The 12994-nt window shown below is 36.6% G+C and overlaps 1 protein-coding gene across 2 annotated transcripts; it reads right to left on the bottom strand.

Annotated features, from left to right (window-relative positions):
• Positions 1-1666: 1666 nt before the first annotated feature.
• On the bottom strand, positions 1667-12371 carry aida (axin interactor, dorsalization associated). 2 transcript variants are annotated; one of them, XM_084737864.1, is made up of 11 exons: positions 11944-12371; positions 11137-11203; positions 10971-11024; positions 9506-9560; positions 9340-9403; positions 8049-8152; positions 7849-7857; positions 6599-6721; positions 6211-6333; positions 4630-4747; positions 1667-4530 (listed from the first exon to the last, which is right to left on the bottom strand). In XM_084737864.1, exons 1-11 carry the CDS (start codon positions 12048-12050, stop codon positions 4431-4433), a joined length of 924 nt encoding a protein of 307 aa, XP_084593990.1. In that variant the 5' UTR covers positions 12051-12371; the 3' UTR covers positions 1667-4430. The 2 variants fall into 2 exon arrangements, with proteins under 2 accessions (XP_084593990.1, XP_084593992.1); XM_084737866.1 differs by lacking the exon at positions 7849-7857 and having other exon boundaries at positions 11944-12364.
• Between the last annotated feature and the right edge of the window lie 623 nt (positions 12372-12994).

Genomic DNA, 12994 nt, shown 5'->3' with positions numbered 1-12994 from the left:
GATTATTTTCATATTTCAGTTATAAAATAAAAACTTCAAATGATGTTTATTAAAAAAAAAAAAAAGACATGGTCCTTAAATTAAAGCATCATTAATAATTGTGTCTGAATGAATATAAGTTGAGAGGGTTGCCACTTTTCTAAACAGCTTCTTGTGCAATAATAATTCATCATATGCCAGAGGATTTTCATTTTATGTTGATCTTTTGAAAAATATATAGCAATGATTTTTAAGGGGCAGATTTTTTAATGTCATTTCCTGTGGAAATTATTTTAAAAAAAGGAGAAAAAGGAAGAGGGAGGTTTAGCTTCTAGCATTTCAGGAATACCATCATTTTCCCAAAGCTGTTGCTTCAGAACCGACTGTAAAGCAAATGTGTAATTTGATGGCCAGATGTATAACTTATTTTACTATGTTGGTAGAACTTTTAATAATAAAGAATGTAAAATGCTGACGGTGTTATATTATCGACTGGGTACAGGTCACTTACAGAGGATGTATTTAACACTGGCTCTGTCTACTTTTCAACGTGTCTTAAGGCCTTTTGTTTATCTGGAAAAATAAGGCATACATCTGTGCTGCTGAGACAGAAACTTCTGTTCCCATCCTAATTTACTAACGCTGGTAGCAGAACATAGCTCATAAAATACAACTATAGATAAAAACAACATATAACTATAATCCACAATAAACCTTTCAGAAATTACAGATTGTTGTTTTTATCTGTAATTTTATTTAATGGGTATTTATTGGTGTTCTGTAAGCAGTGTTGGCTGATGCAGATGTGAGAAAATTAATCCGAAACTGTTCGCATGGCTGGATGTCGCAAGAGGTAAGTGAATTTTTTTTTCTTTTTTTTTGTAATTTGAGTGAACTGTCCTTTTAATGCCAGCTGTTAGAGGCTGATACCTTATGAGCATATGCTGTTAAACACATTCAGTATTTCAAGGAACCATTTTAGCAGAGAAAAAGCCTGGCCCGCTAAAGAAAAAATATACAACATATTGAGGAATTAAATAACATGAAAAGCCCTTTGAGGAGCATGAAAGATGGAAGTCATAGTGCCTTCTGAAGAGGATTGTTTAAATCCTTGAAGGAATATTTACAGGTTAATGTAGGAGTGATCTGCTTTGGAGTCATGGAGTTCGTAAGAGTAAAATAAAATAACATCACAAAGACTTTTACAAATCTACAGAAAAATTAGTAATTTATATTCAGATAAATGTTTTTTAAAAACCGAGAAAAAGCAAATAATTGTGAAAAAAAATATTTTTGTCTTTATATTGCCACATTTTCTTTACTGCTTTATTTTATTGATTCATCTTCATATTTACATACTTTATTTATACTTTACATATTCCTCTGTATTTCCTTTTTTTTCTTAACAGTCTTTTATTCCTCTTTATATTTTCATATTTTATGTCCTTATTTATTTCTTTACTTTATCTACTTATTCTTTTATTTATTCCTCTTTATATTTCCACACTTATTGTCTTCCTATTCTTTTACAGCTGTATTAGTTTCTTTGGCACTTCTATGACTCCATAATCATCAGTCCTCAATAGATCAATAATAAGTAACGTTCAGGAGCTTAATATTTGTATTACACATACTGAACATGCAGTCAATTCACCGTATAGTGGTCTGGATTAAATTTTCGACCAAACTGCTTCATTTGTAGTTTATTAGAAATTAAAAGCATTGTAAATGTTTGATACAATTCCCCCTCAGTCTGTCATCCAAACTAAAACACTCCACAGGTCTCAGTCCTCCCACGTCATAGTGCTTCATACACACACACAGTTACTGTATACTCATCAGTTAGTGTATCTTACAGTTAATTTACAGTCCTGAATATTGTGACAGTATTAAAAAAATAAAATCTAAAATCAAATATTACAATGTAGATGTTTTTTAGTGAAGGAGAACATCTGCAAAGTCAGAATGGAAACAAAAAAGTTACATGCAACTTCATTCTTTTCAAAAGAAAAAGCCCTTTATAACAGGGTGATGTGAAATTTCAAAATAAAAGTATTGGGCTTTTCTGAGTAACAATTTGAGATTATTAAAAAAAAAAAAAAAATCAGTCCAAGAGTACAATTCCTGTCCTTTGACTGCCGATAAAGATGCATCCTCTAGACGTAGTCCTATGTAAGCACTGGTCAAATATAACTATACATAAAAACACCTGATCTGCAAAGTAACACTAGATTTAAAAACACTTCCTGGCAGGTGATAAAATTCTGAATAGTCCAGCCTGAACACTGCATTTCTGCTTGTTTAGGAGGGGGAACAGGTGTTAAAACATCTGGGCCACTCACACTGAAAACAGGATACACATCCACAGCATGCAAACCATGCTGCAACCTGTTTATGCACTTAAAAAAAAACATTTAAACACTAAAGCATTTGAGAACACACTGACACTGTAAAGACTGTCAGGATTATGGGGACATTTACTTGCTACTTGGTCATAATCTCATCAGTTCTGGGCAGAAACAAGTATTATATAGAGATCTGGCCTTTAAATCAAAGCTATGAAATATAAAAAATATATAATGAACATATAATTGCACCATGTAGTATTATAAATGCCACCACTGAATTGATTACGGTCTGTGACTTTACACCAAACCATTACAGTGTCTGAGTGAGCCATCAGGACAATCGTTGACTTTTAGTGTATATTATTACATAAAACCAATTTACAGTTTCCATTTTATGATAGCTATAATATGAAGACATCTCCTTAATTTAAAGATGTGTGAGCATAGTGTCACCCAAAAGTTTAAAGTCGTCCAACCCACAGGGCAGCAGTGATTCCTGCCAACACGTAACAGCTGGCCAAACAGTCTGCTGCTTTAAATTACCGCTGCAATAAGTTTTATTTTGCATTATAATATAATGTTAAAGGTGTAGCTCATAGTGACAAGCCCACAGAGAATTATCACAAAACTATACAGCTAACTTAAAGCTCGCTGGTGCGCATGACGGAGAATTTAGCAGCCAGCTGCAGACACGCAGACGCTCACAGGAGGATGCACATGAGTCGCACCTCCTGAGTGGCTGTTTCTGGGGTCAGACCTCACTGATTACTGCACACGAACACAACGTTTATAAATTTATTCACTGATTTCCCTGATGGACAGACAGCTTTACTTGTAGGTAAAGTAGGACACAAAAATGACTCCAAATAATTGCCAATGTTGATTTGCACCACAGCAAATTAAAAGGTGATGATATATCAATTTTGAGTTTACAGCTTGTATCTGCTCCCCCCGAGTGGCCAAAAAAAAAAATCACTTAGCACAGGCTAATATTAAAGAAAGCACAAAATGGAAACTGTAAATGTTAAAGCAGAAAACATTGTGAGGTGGTACCGTTTAAGTCAGACAGACACATTAGTCAATAGATTAATATATAGTTTGATTTAATAGCCTTTTAAAAATATTTCGTAATTAAATTCTACAATACAGTTAAGAAGCATATTAGGACCAGGCATCTGGTAAAAATGAGGAGGATTTTTTTTCCGTTTTGCATCTCAATAATAAAGTAGAAATGTCAGAATAAAGTTGAAATATTATTTCAAGAATAAAGACAAAATAGTATTTCAAATTTATTCTTAATATTTCGACTTTATTCTCAAAATGCAAAATTTACCAAAAAAAAACTTTCCTCCTTTCTTTTTTTCCCCTGGACATAATACTCTTCTGTAAATTATTCATCACTATTTACTTTGCAAATGTAATTAACCTTTTTTTTTTTTTTTAAAGTTTAGAATTATGGTACACTCCAAACTCTTCAACCCATTCTGGACTGTGACAGAATTTAATAACTTTTGGTGGATTGACGGAGCAAACAGTGTTGCTGTTTGTGTGTTATTTACTCAGACAGTGATTTTAGAAACTCTGCCATGACTTCATCAAATAGTTTGGCAACTCTAGTTGCTTTTAATAATTTGCAAAATTTAACTTGGGACTCCAAAGTCCAACAGCACAAACACATCATAGAGTCAAGTTCTATTAAGACTCAAATTAAGCACCTGCAGTAACTCACATTGTGTCCCTGTTTCCCAAAATCAGTGAGCTAAGGAAGACTGGGGACTGTAAAATGAGAGCCCCTTATTTCTAACTGCTCCAAACAAACTTATTTTAAGGGTTTTTGGAGAGGAGTTTCCTGCAACACAACTTAATAACAAAATACGGAGAAGAGTACAAAAAATGTGAAACAAATGTGGCAGTCTGAGCTGACGTGACTAATGTTTGGCTCAGTTCCCTTTACTTTCTTCATATACTCCTGGGAAAAGAAATGACTACAACCTCGACTTAGTATTGCTGGATGCGTGATGAGGTGGAGCACCACATGTTGCTGGATGTGGATGTAAGAGAGAGATTAAACGAGGTGGTTCAAAGTTCAAGACGTGCTCCGACTTAGCTGTCCTTGTGTAACGTCTGATGAAGATGAAGATAGAGCTGTTTCTTTGTTAGAAGCTGCAGTTTCTTCCTCTTGAAGTCTGTGGGCTTCTTGTACCTGCAATTCAAGACGATACAGTGTGTACTTCTTATTTCAAAAGACAACAAAGGAATCCCTCAAATCATTAAAAAACAACAGATACGTCAGACGACTCACAGTTCGATTACGATGGGGCCGGGTTTGATCTCGTCCATTTCCATGAAGGCAAAACATTTTGTGCTGGTAAACCTCTTTTTAGGTTTGTAGTGCTTGAATTCAAAGAAGATAGCTGCTCCTGGAATCGGATTGGATTGGATAGACTTTATTATCCCAAAGAAGCATTTGGTGAAGCATTAGTGGCATAAATACATATGAAAACACATTAGATGTCATCATAATAAAGTTGTTAAGAACTATTAAAGCTCTTAAGAGTCCATCAGATCTTTGTTTAAACCAACTAGGCCTTCAGTTTGTTGAAGAACAATAGCTCAAAAGCTGAGGGAACAAATGATCTCAGATATCTATTTAATTTAGCCCTCTCAGGGAACGTGTGCCTCCACCCTGATGGCAGGAGCTGAGACTCTGCATGAGGAGGGTGTTGGATGGTGGCTCTAACTTGATGAACACAGCCAAGATCGCTCAAGTTGGTGCCAATGTTTTTTTGTTTTTTTTTTACCTTGCTGATTCTGCGAAACCAACAAATCATTGCAAATATGTACAGTAGGCTTAAAGACATGAATGGGAGAGTTGAGACTTAATAATTACTTCACCAGTAGTCTTACTCATTTTCCAGCCTGGTCTCAATTTTGAAACAAACTGGATCTCAGTAACACTTAAAAATAACACTGACCTCATCCTGTATATTTTTGGTTCATCTGTTGATACTTTTTAACTGTATGTGTCTGTGGCACTTGCTGTGAAGAGTGTGTCTGTATGTGTGTGTGTACATATACTGCGTGGCTATCGATAGGTTGTTGGTCCATTTGTAGTAGAAATGATGGATTTTGCTCTGCGTTTTATTGTTCACAGAGAGATGTGTAGAGATGTACCGGTTCACTTTTTTTCAGTTCCCGTCCCATATCTGAATTTGAATACCTGCTAATACTGATACTGTACAGATACCAGTGCTCACTTTTCTTGCTGTTTAGTATTATCAGTATTAGTATTAGTAGTAGTAGTAGTATGAGGCTGAAAATGAACTTCAGTCTGGAAAGCATGTGTAGTTTGTGTAATGTAACTTATGTAATGGCATGGATTATGGCTAAGGACAATCACATTCACAGCTGGTAGGTGAGAGAAGAGCCTCATTTGCATAATCACCCCATGATGCATTTCTGAGAGTTTCAGCTTGCTTTTTTTACGGTCCAAAATGCAAATGTCTGTAGTGTCTTTGTAATTTGCTTGTTTAGAAATTAGTGGGTCATGTTGGTAATTGCCATTTTTGTGCTGTTTATTGTTACACCATGAGTGAGGCGGCTTGTACAGGCAATATCTTGGAAAATGATTCACTTATATTAAGTGCAAATACAGAGTAGAAGTGGAAAATTAGTTCACACATTAGTTGACACTGACCAGTGTCGTGTTTACAAAAAACACATGGCAAACGTACAGCATTACTCAGAATGTAGATCAGCATCGTGAGTCAGATACCCAATATCAAGCTCTTATACCAATATTGAATCGACTCATTTTAGTACAAAGCACCTCTTCTCTTTTTTGAGATTAATGTATTTTGTCACTTCAGCTGTCAGGCCTTACCTTTTGGTAATTTCTCCACGTGTCTCTGGATCTCCACGTCCACACTGAAGTGAATGTAGGTGTCTTCCTTCCTGGTGGCTACAGGGGTGTCCTGCACTGGGTTCAAGTCTACACCGTTCAAATCTGCAGGCACAGAAACACAGAACGGACATTTTTTTTTTTAATACAGCAATAACAAACTCTGTAAGGAACTGCTGCTGTAAGCACTACATGAGAGGCTTTTCTTTAGTGTGCAGTGGGAGAGAAGAGGAACCACCACAGCAGAGGAGCGGGTGTGGCTGTACTCAGGTCAGACCAGCAGCTGTGGAGGTCTTCACCGCTTCACCGCACTGCTCACTTTAACCCAAACAACACGTCTCAAATGTGCAGAATGAGATGGGATCGTTACCTTTGACACTAATGGTCATGTAAGGATCGATGCACTGCCCGGCATCCTTCAACCCAATTTTTTCAATCTTTATTGTAAGCAGTGACATCCCGGGCTCTGAAGGTAACCGTGGCAACAAAGTACCTGTAGAGGACAAAGGTTACAGACGTCAACAGTTACCATAACGATAGATGACGGTGAAATCCCTGGGACCAAAGTTTAGCCGCAGGCAGACAACGATTTTCAGTGGCATGTTTTTATAGGCTTCAGTGTCAAGTAAATATTTGAATATTGAAAATTAAAACCGTTATATGAAGCTGATGCCCCGCCCCACTCCATGGTTAGTGTCTGTTCTGCTGGCTTTCTGTTCTTGAAGATGGCCTTTATCAGTCGCTAACGATGGGTGTTCCTGGCCATATATTAAAGCTGTGTTCATGTTTTAGGGGCACTTAAAACACAACACTGACATCCTGTTTGATCACCTCATAAAGTTGTGATGTCAAATCTGTTAGCAAACAGTTGCCTGTCTACACATCTGGCAGACATGGGACAACACTGGACTTCATCTGGAGTTGTGTCTCTGCCCACATTACATCGATCATTTACTCTCCTTTTTTTTTTTTGCTCCATTTGCTCCATCTCCTAATAGAAACATCTGTCCCTGGTTGCACCTGTTTGTTTTTCCCCTAAGAAAAATAGCTAAGGGGTTCACTTAGGAGCGCCGCATAAAATCTCTTAAGTTGTCTTCTTACCTTAGTGTTAAGACTAAGGCTTTTCACAGACCTAGAAATAGCCAGTCCCTCCAGGAAGGTGCGATGTTACTACTGCAACAGTTAACGCAAATCCCCGTTAATTCTGCACAACCTTGCAATTTTGTCCAACCCTCGAAACTTTTCTGCAAATTTGACCAATCATTGTATTTTCCCGTGACTTCAAGCAATCATAGCAGTCCCTCACGATATCATCATACATGTACATCCTGTACATATATGCACGCCACCTACCCCCCAGAACTTTTATTTTGCTATTTAATTACATAATAATAATAATAATAAAAATACTAATAATAAAATAATGCAATTAATAACCCTAATTAAAGCTTTATTAAGGGAAGGGACTGCAGCTCTTTGTTGTTGAAGCGGAAAACCAAAGTCTACACATTTTACCCTTCAGCTCAAAATTAATTCTGAATGACAGGATAAACTGATAAAAAACACGTCTGTCGTGCAGCAGAGAACAATCTCAGATGCTGTGCGTTGATAAAGCCGTACCTTGCGAAGCTGCAAATGAAGCAGACAGGCAGGAATGAGCGACGAAGCCATGCACAGCACCGACAGAGAGAACAGAAACACACACACACACAGTCAAACAGCCCTCTAAAAACAGGACAACGTGATGACATGACACAACAAGTCCAACATCCCGAACGGATGATTAACCGTTTATTATCGACAGGAGCACGGTACTGTACCGGGGGCTCGCGGGGGGAAAGCTTCTGTAGAACCTGCTCCTGCCGCAGCATCCTCCTCCTCCTCCAGCTCCAGGTTCTCCTCTTCGCCTGGAGCGAGGATTTTCCTGACAACAGAGAGAAAAGGTTTGAGGATTTCATCTAGGTCAGATTAGATACTATCTGATCACTATCATTTTCGCTTCTGATTACGTAAAATGAAGCACTGTTGCAGGTTGTGACCACTGACACATGTAAAGAGGAAACAGCTCCCCAAAAGTGAAGCCAAAGCATCTTGATCGTCAAATAAAATTTTCCCAACGATGGTTTCTGTTGTTTAAAGTAGCTCTTATCACACTGATCTTTGTTCAAGTGTTATTTTTCAGATCAGTTTGGTTTTAATTAGTTTTTTGGTTACATAAAAAGGGGGTTTCACACTATGATTGACAGCTGAGCTCTGAGCCGGCTGAATGGGAGTGACCTCGATACCGCAGCTCCAACCGTTATTACTCTTGCATGGATATTTTGGTTTCACTTTTGTACACTGGGAGGAAGTGGAAACGCAGCGTCCACCCTTATTACAGTCAGTGGTTGTGACCACTTCAACAAAGTGTTTTTTCCTTGTTTTTTTTTTTTTTTTTTTAACCATTTTTAGAAGCCAGAGGAAGTCAAATAAATCACAGTCCAACAAATAAACAAAAAGAAAAATTATTGAAAATTATTTAGAATATAAGTTTAGGTGTAGCAGGGACCAATCAGCTTCTGAAAACCATTACATTTTCCCTCAAAAGTAATTATTTCTAAATTAATTAAGCAATTGAAAAAATACATTTAATAGAAATGGACTCCACTTTTAAATTAAGTCACACAAAAACACCTTTTTGAAGGTTATATATAGGTTATATATATGAAGCTCCAACACAGTCAGATAAAATCAATTCTCCTCCAGGATCGTGGTCCGACACATAACAGCACTGAACTAACTAAGAATACACAAACATATACAAGAATTCATAAAGTGCACATGTGCAACCACGTACAAACAGCACAGGACCGTGCAACGATTACTGAGACAGTGCAAAGTTACAAACAGCTCTAAAAGTAGTTACAAACTATTTTGACTGTGAAAAACTGATGTAAATGTAAAGATAAGAACTCTGGAAAGTTTTGGGAAGAGGGCTTCGGGTTGAGATAATTTTGTCTCACACGCTGATCCAAAGTTAATGAATAAACTTCCACACTCCAGCAGGATGTGCTGTAAAATGTCAGCCCAGAACAGTGGCAACATGAAATATTTAATGAAGGATATTTTTACCTTAAGGGCACCGGCTGGACATCAAAGGGAAATTCTTTGTTGTAGGTCAGTATATTTTGAATTACTGTTGACAAAAGAGGAAAAATTGTGAGTAGGATCTGAACACCCAGGTCATGACGGCAGGATTAACAAGTGAATTAAATCAATTCCCAGTCAAGACACTTACTGGTTTCCAGTTTCTTCAGTTCTTCTAACTTGAAATCCTCCTTTGACTGTGTGCACTACAGAAGAAAAGACAAATGACACATTTAAGACTGTACATCTTTAGATGAGCAGCAGTCTGTGCAGGGTCACCACTGAGGACACGGACGCCTTGTCCTCAATATTGTCCCTGGGAATTTGGAGACTATAATGACCAGAGCAGGAGTGAACTCACTCTAAAATCTATCAAGTTGATCTTCCTTAAAAACATAGGGAACTGACTGCCTTCAAAAAATTTACTTAATTTTTGTGAAGTTCTTAAAAAAAAATCTTAAAAATGTGAAAAAAGTGAAACTGACTTTTTTTTTTTTTTTGTCTTGGTCCCATTCTGACTTTTTTTTTATTCTATATAGTTTGAATTTATTTTTTTGTAAAATGAAAATAATATTAATAACAACTTCCATAAAATTTAGTTAGTTTTTCTCCAACAGAATTAAATCCCTGGCAGTGTGGCGATGTCTGTGAGCATTTAAACCACCAAAGAGGGAGATAAAATGTACAGAAAATGTATGTTCACAATTAAAAAATAATAAACTATTTATTTTTGAGAACACACACACACACAAAGTAAAAAACAAAACAAAAACAATACTCTTCATTCTTCTTCAGTTCGCTTAAGATTTCTCCCTCGCTTGCAGGGTGGTTGATGAAGGCTAAAAAGTTTAATAAAGTTTGGAGAACTGGAGAAGAGTTGTGCAACGTGTTTTAAAAATAAATAAATAAATAAATCACTTTTTGGAATTAGCACTGATAGAGTTTGGACTTATGACTACTTACTCTCTTGAGCTTGAGCTTCATAATCGTTCTTATTTTATTGTATTTTTAAATAAAATAATATAAATAATTAAAATCTGTGGAGGTGTAAAGAAAAACAAAAAAATACATAAATAAGGGAATATAAAGACAAATAACAAAATATAAAATGGTAATCATATTTTTTTATTTTTATAAGTATGTTATTTATTTTAAAATGTATTGGTTTATTTTTTTCAGCCCAGCCTCTTAAATAGAAAAAACAATAAGGAAAAGCAATTTGGGAAAGAATAAGGAAAAATAAAGGGACAAAATAAATAAATAACATGAAAAAAACACAAAAAATACATTTCTATGCTAAAATAAATATATATATATTTAAATGTATGCAGAAATAAATTAATAAAAAGTGAAAACAAAAGAAAATACTAATAATTATTCTCTTACACTTGGTTATTTGTCTATAGTTCAACACTGATTTATTTCTCTTTATGTTTCCATGTTTTTCATTTACTTAATTATTATTTTCTTTTATTATTACCATTACTATTATTATTTTGTTTCTTTTATTTCCACATTAATTTTCTTATTATTTTACAGATTTATTCTTTTTTTTATGGCACTCCTAATACTCCATAAAGACCATGTTTTGCCTCATATTTCTCAAAGACACAAACCTGTAAACTGGCACTTCTCATTTCCAGGCATGTTGCAATCTTTCCTAAAGTTTTCTTTAAAAAGGGAAAAAAAAGAAAAAAAAAAAAAGAAAAAGAAAGCACTCGTTAGTTTATGCAGAATACCTAACTTTTCCGTGCAGAGGTTAAACAGAGGTGTAATGATTACCTTCTGCTCCTCTGTGAAGTCTGGTGAGTTTGTTGACTGGACCTCTTTCTGCAGCTGTCTGGCCAGACTGAAGAGCAACACAGAAGTGCGTTAAAGCTCTGCAGTAAAACTTAATGTAAGGTGGCTTTAAAACTATGGATGTTCGCGCCCCCTTGCGGCCAAGAGAAGAAGCTGTCAGGCTCTAGATTCTGTCTCGTTATTAGTGCAACAGCAGATAAAATAATAATTATGAGACAAAGCAGGCAACATCTTGAGCAGAGGCACTGATACTGTGTGAAAGCAGGAGACATTCCTCACTGCACAGATGAAAACCCACCCTCAACAATGAGAGAGAGGGTGTGGCTGACTATTTCTCAATACTCTGAGGAATACTGGCCCATTTCTGCGCTGCATGACACATAATGAAACACACTGCACACAGCTCGGGATGGTTTTCCATGAAAGGACTCTCCCCTCAACTCAAAGTGCTGGTGGATGAATGTGAGGATGCAACACACACACACACACTCAGACACACACACACTCACACAGTCTCTGCTCCCTCTGCAACCACTGCCACATCACGTCATGATGGGTAGGGTTTGTTTACTGCTGTGAGAGCTGACTGACAGCTCACAGGAGGTTATAACTTCTTGTGAAGAGGAGGCATCATGCAGCCAGTCTCCTACATGCCGTTAGCTCCCTGCAGATGTCAGGACAGACAGGAGAGGAAAAGAAGCCGCATGCTCGGGATAATCCAGCTGTGTGTGCGTGTGTGTGTGTGTGTGTGTGTGTGTGCAGAGGACACACATGTTGAATGTAACTTACATTTGGTACTCATCTATAGCCTCCACTAATTGTCCCCACGAGTCAAAGTCTGTGCCTTTCTTAAAACTGGCGTGCCATTTCTGAACAGTCTTGTTGACATCAGACATGTTGGCAGGGCGGGTACTCCCGGCGGCGCTCTCAAGGCAGCATAGCCGAGGAGGAGCTTCATCTACGGGGCTTCAGCAGCGGCGGGCAGCGCGGCGGCGGCGGCGGCGTCGTCAGCCCGGTTATCTGCCGTTCAGAGCCGCACAGACACACCAGTGACACCCCGACCAAGCCCTTTCTGCCTGCTCACCCTGATATCGCATCCGCAACCCAGAGGAAGTCCCGCCCGGAGCTGAAGGGTGCGCGCGTTTTGGGACGCGGGGTCGCACGAGTGAACGGCAACAGGATGTCTGCGGCGTAAAACACTTTTTTTGAGTCGTTAAAACTCAATAAAGACCTTTTAAAAAAAAATTACGTAAATAAGTATGTAAATAAATAACACAGCGGAAAATGGTCAAGTGCACATTGCAAACATTGCAAAGATGTGCTCAGTCAATTAAAGAACAAACAATAACTAAATAATATTAACTGAAAATAAATTTAGATTTTATTTCATTTTTAAATAGTTAGTTTAATGTAATTTAATTAAATTTTATTTGATTTAAAATAAATGAATAATAGTGTGGTGGGAAATGCTAAGTGGTATTTCATATAAAGGTGCAATAAGAATTTAAATTCATATATATACTTTTTAAACTTTATCTTATGGAAAGTATAAGTACTCAAGTAAATGTATTTTTCTTTCCATCACTGTGCCATATTTATAACTGCAACAATATGATTTTTTATATAGATCCTGCTTTGAAATACATATTATTTGAATTTAAAAAAAAAAAGCTATTATTTGAATGATTCAAATACACTTTAGTTCTCAAATATATGTTTGTATCTATTTGTTTGTGTTTTTGTTATTTGATATGTAAGTTTAAAGAACACATTATTTGTATCTGTAGTTTACACCTTGTCAACTTGTCAGTTATTGCTTATTTAGCATTAATAATCTAAA

This window comes from Lutjanus erythropterus, chromosome 15 (assembly GCF_056507025.1).
Source record: "Lutjanus erythropterus isolate fLutEry1 chromosome 15, fLutEry1.hap2, whole genome shotgun sequence".
NCBI lineage: Eukaryota > Metazoa > Chordata > Actinopteri > Lutjaniformes > Lutjanidae > Lutjanus > Lutjanus erythropterus.
The sequence above is the reverse complement of the archived record's forward strand: the minus strand, read 5'-3'. Positions and strand labels throughout refer to the sequence as shown.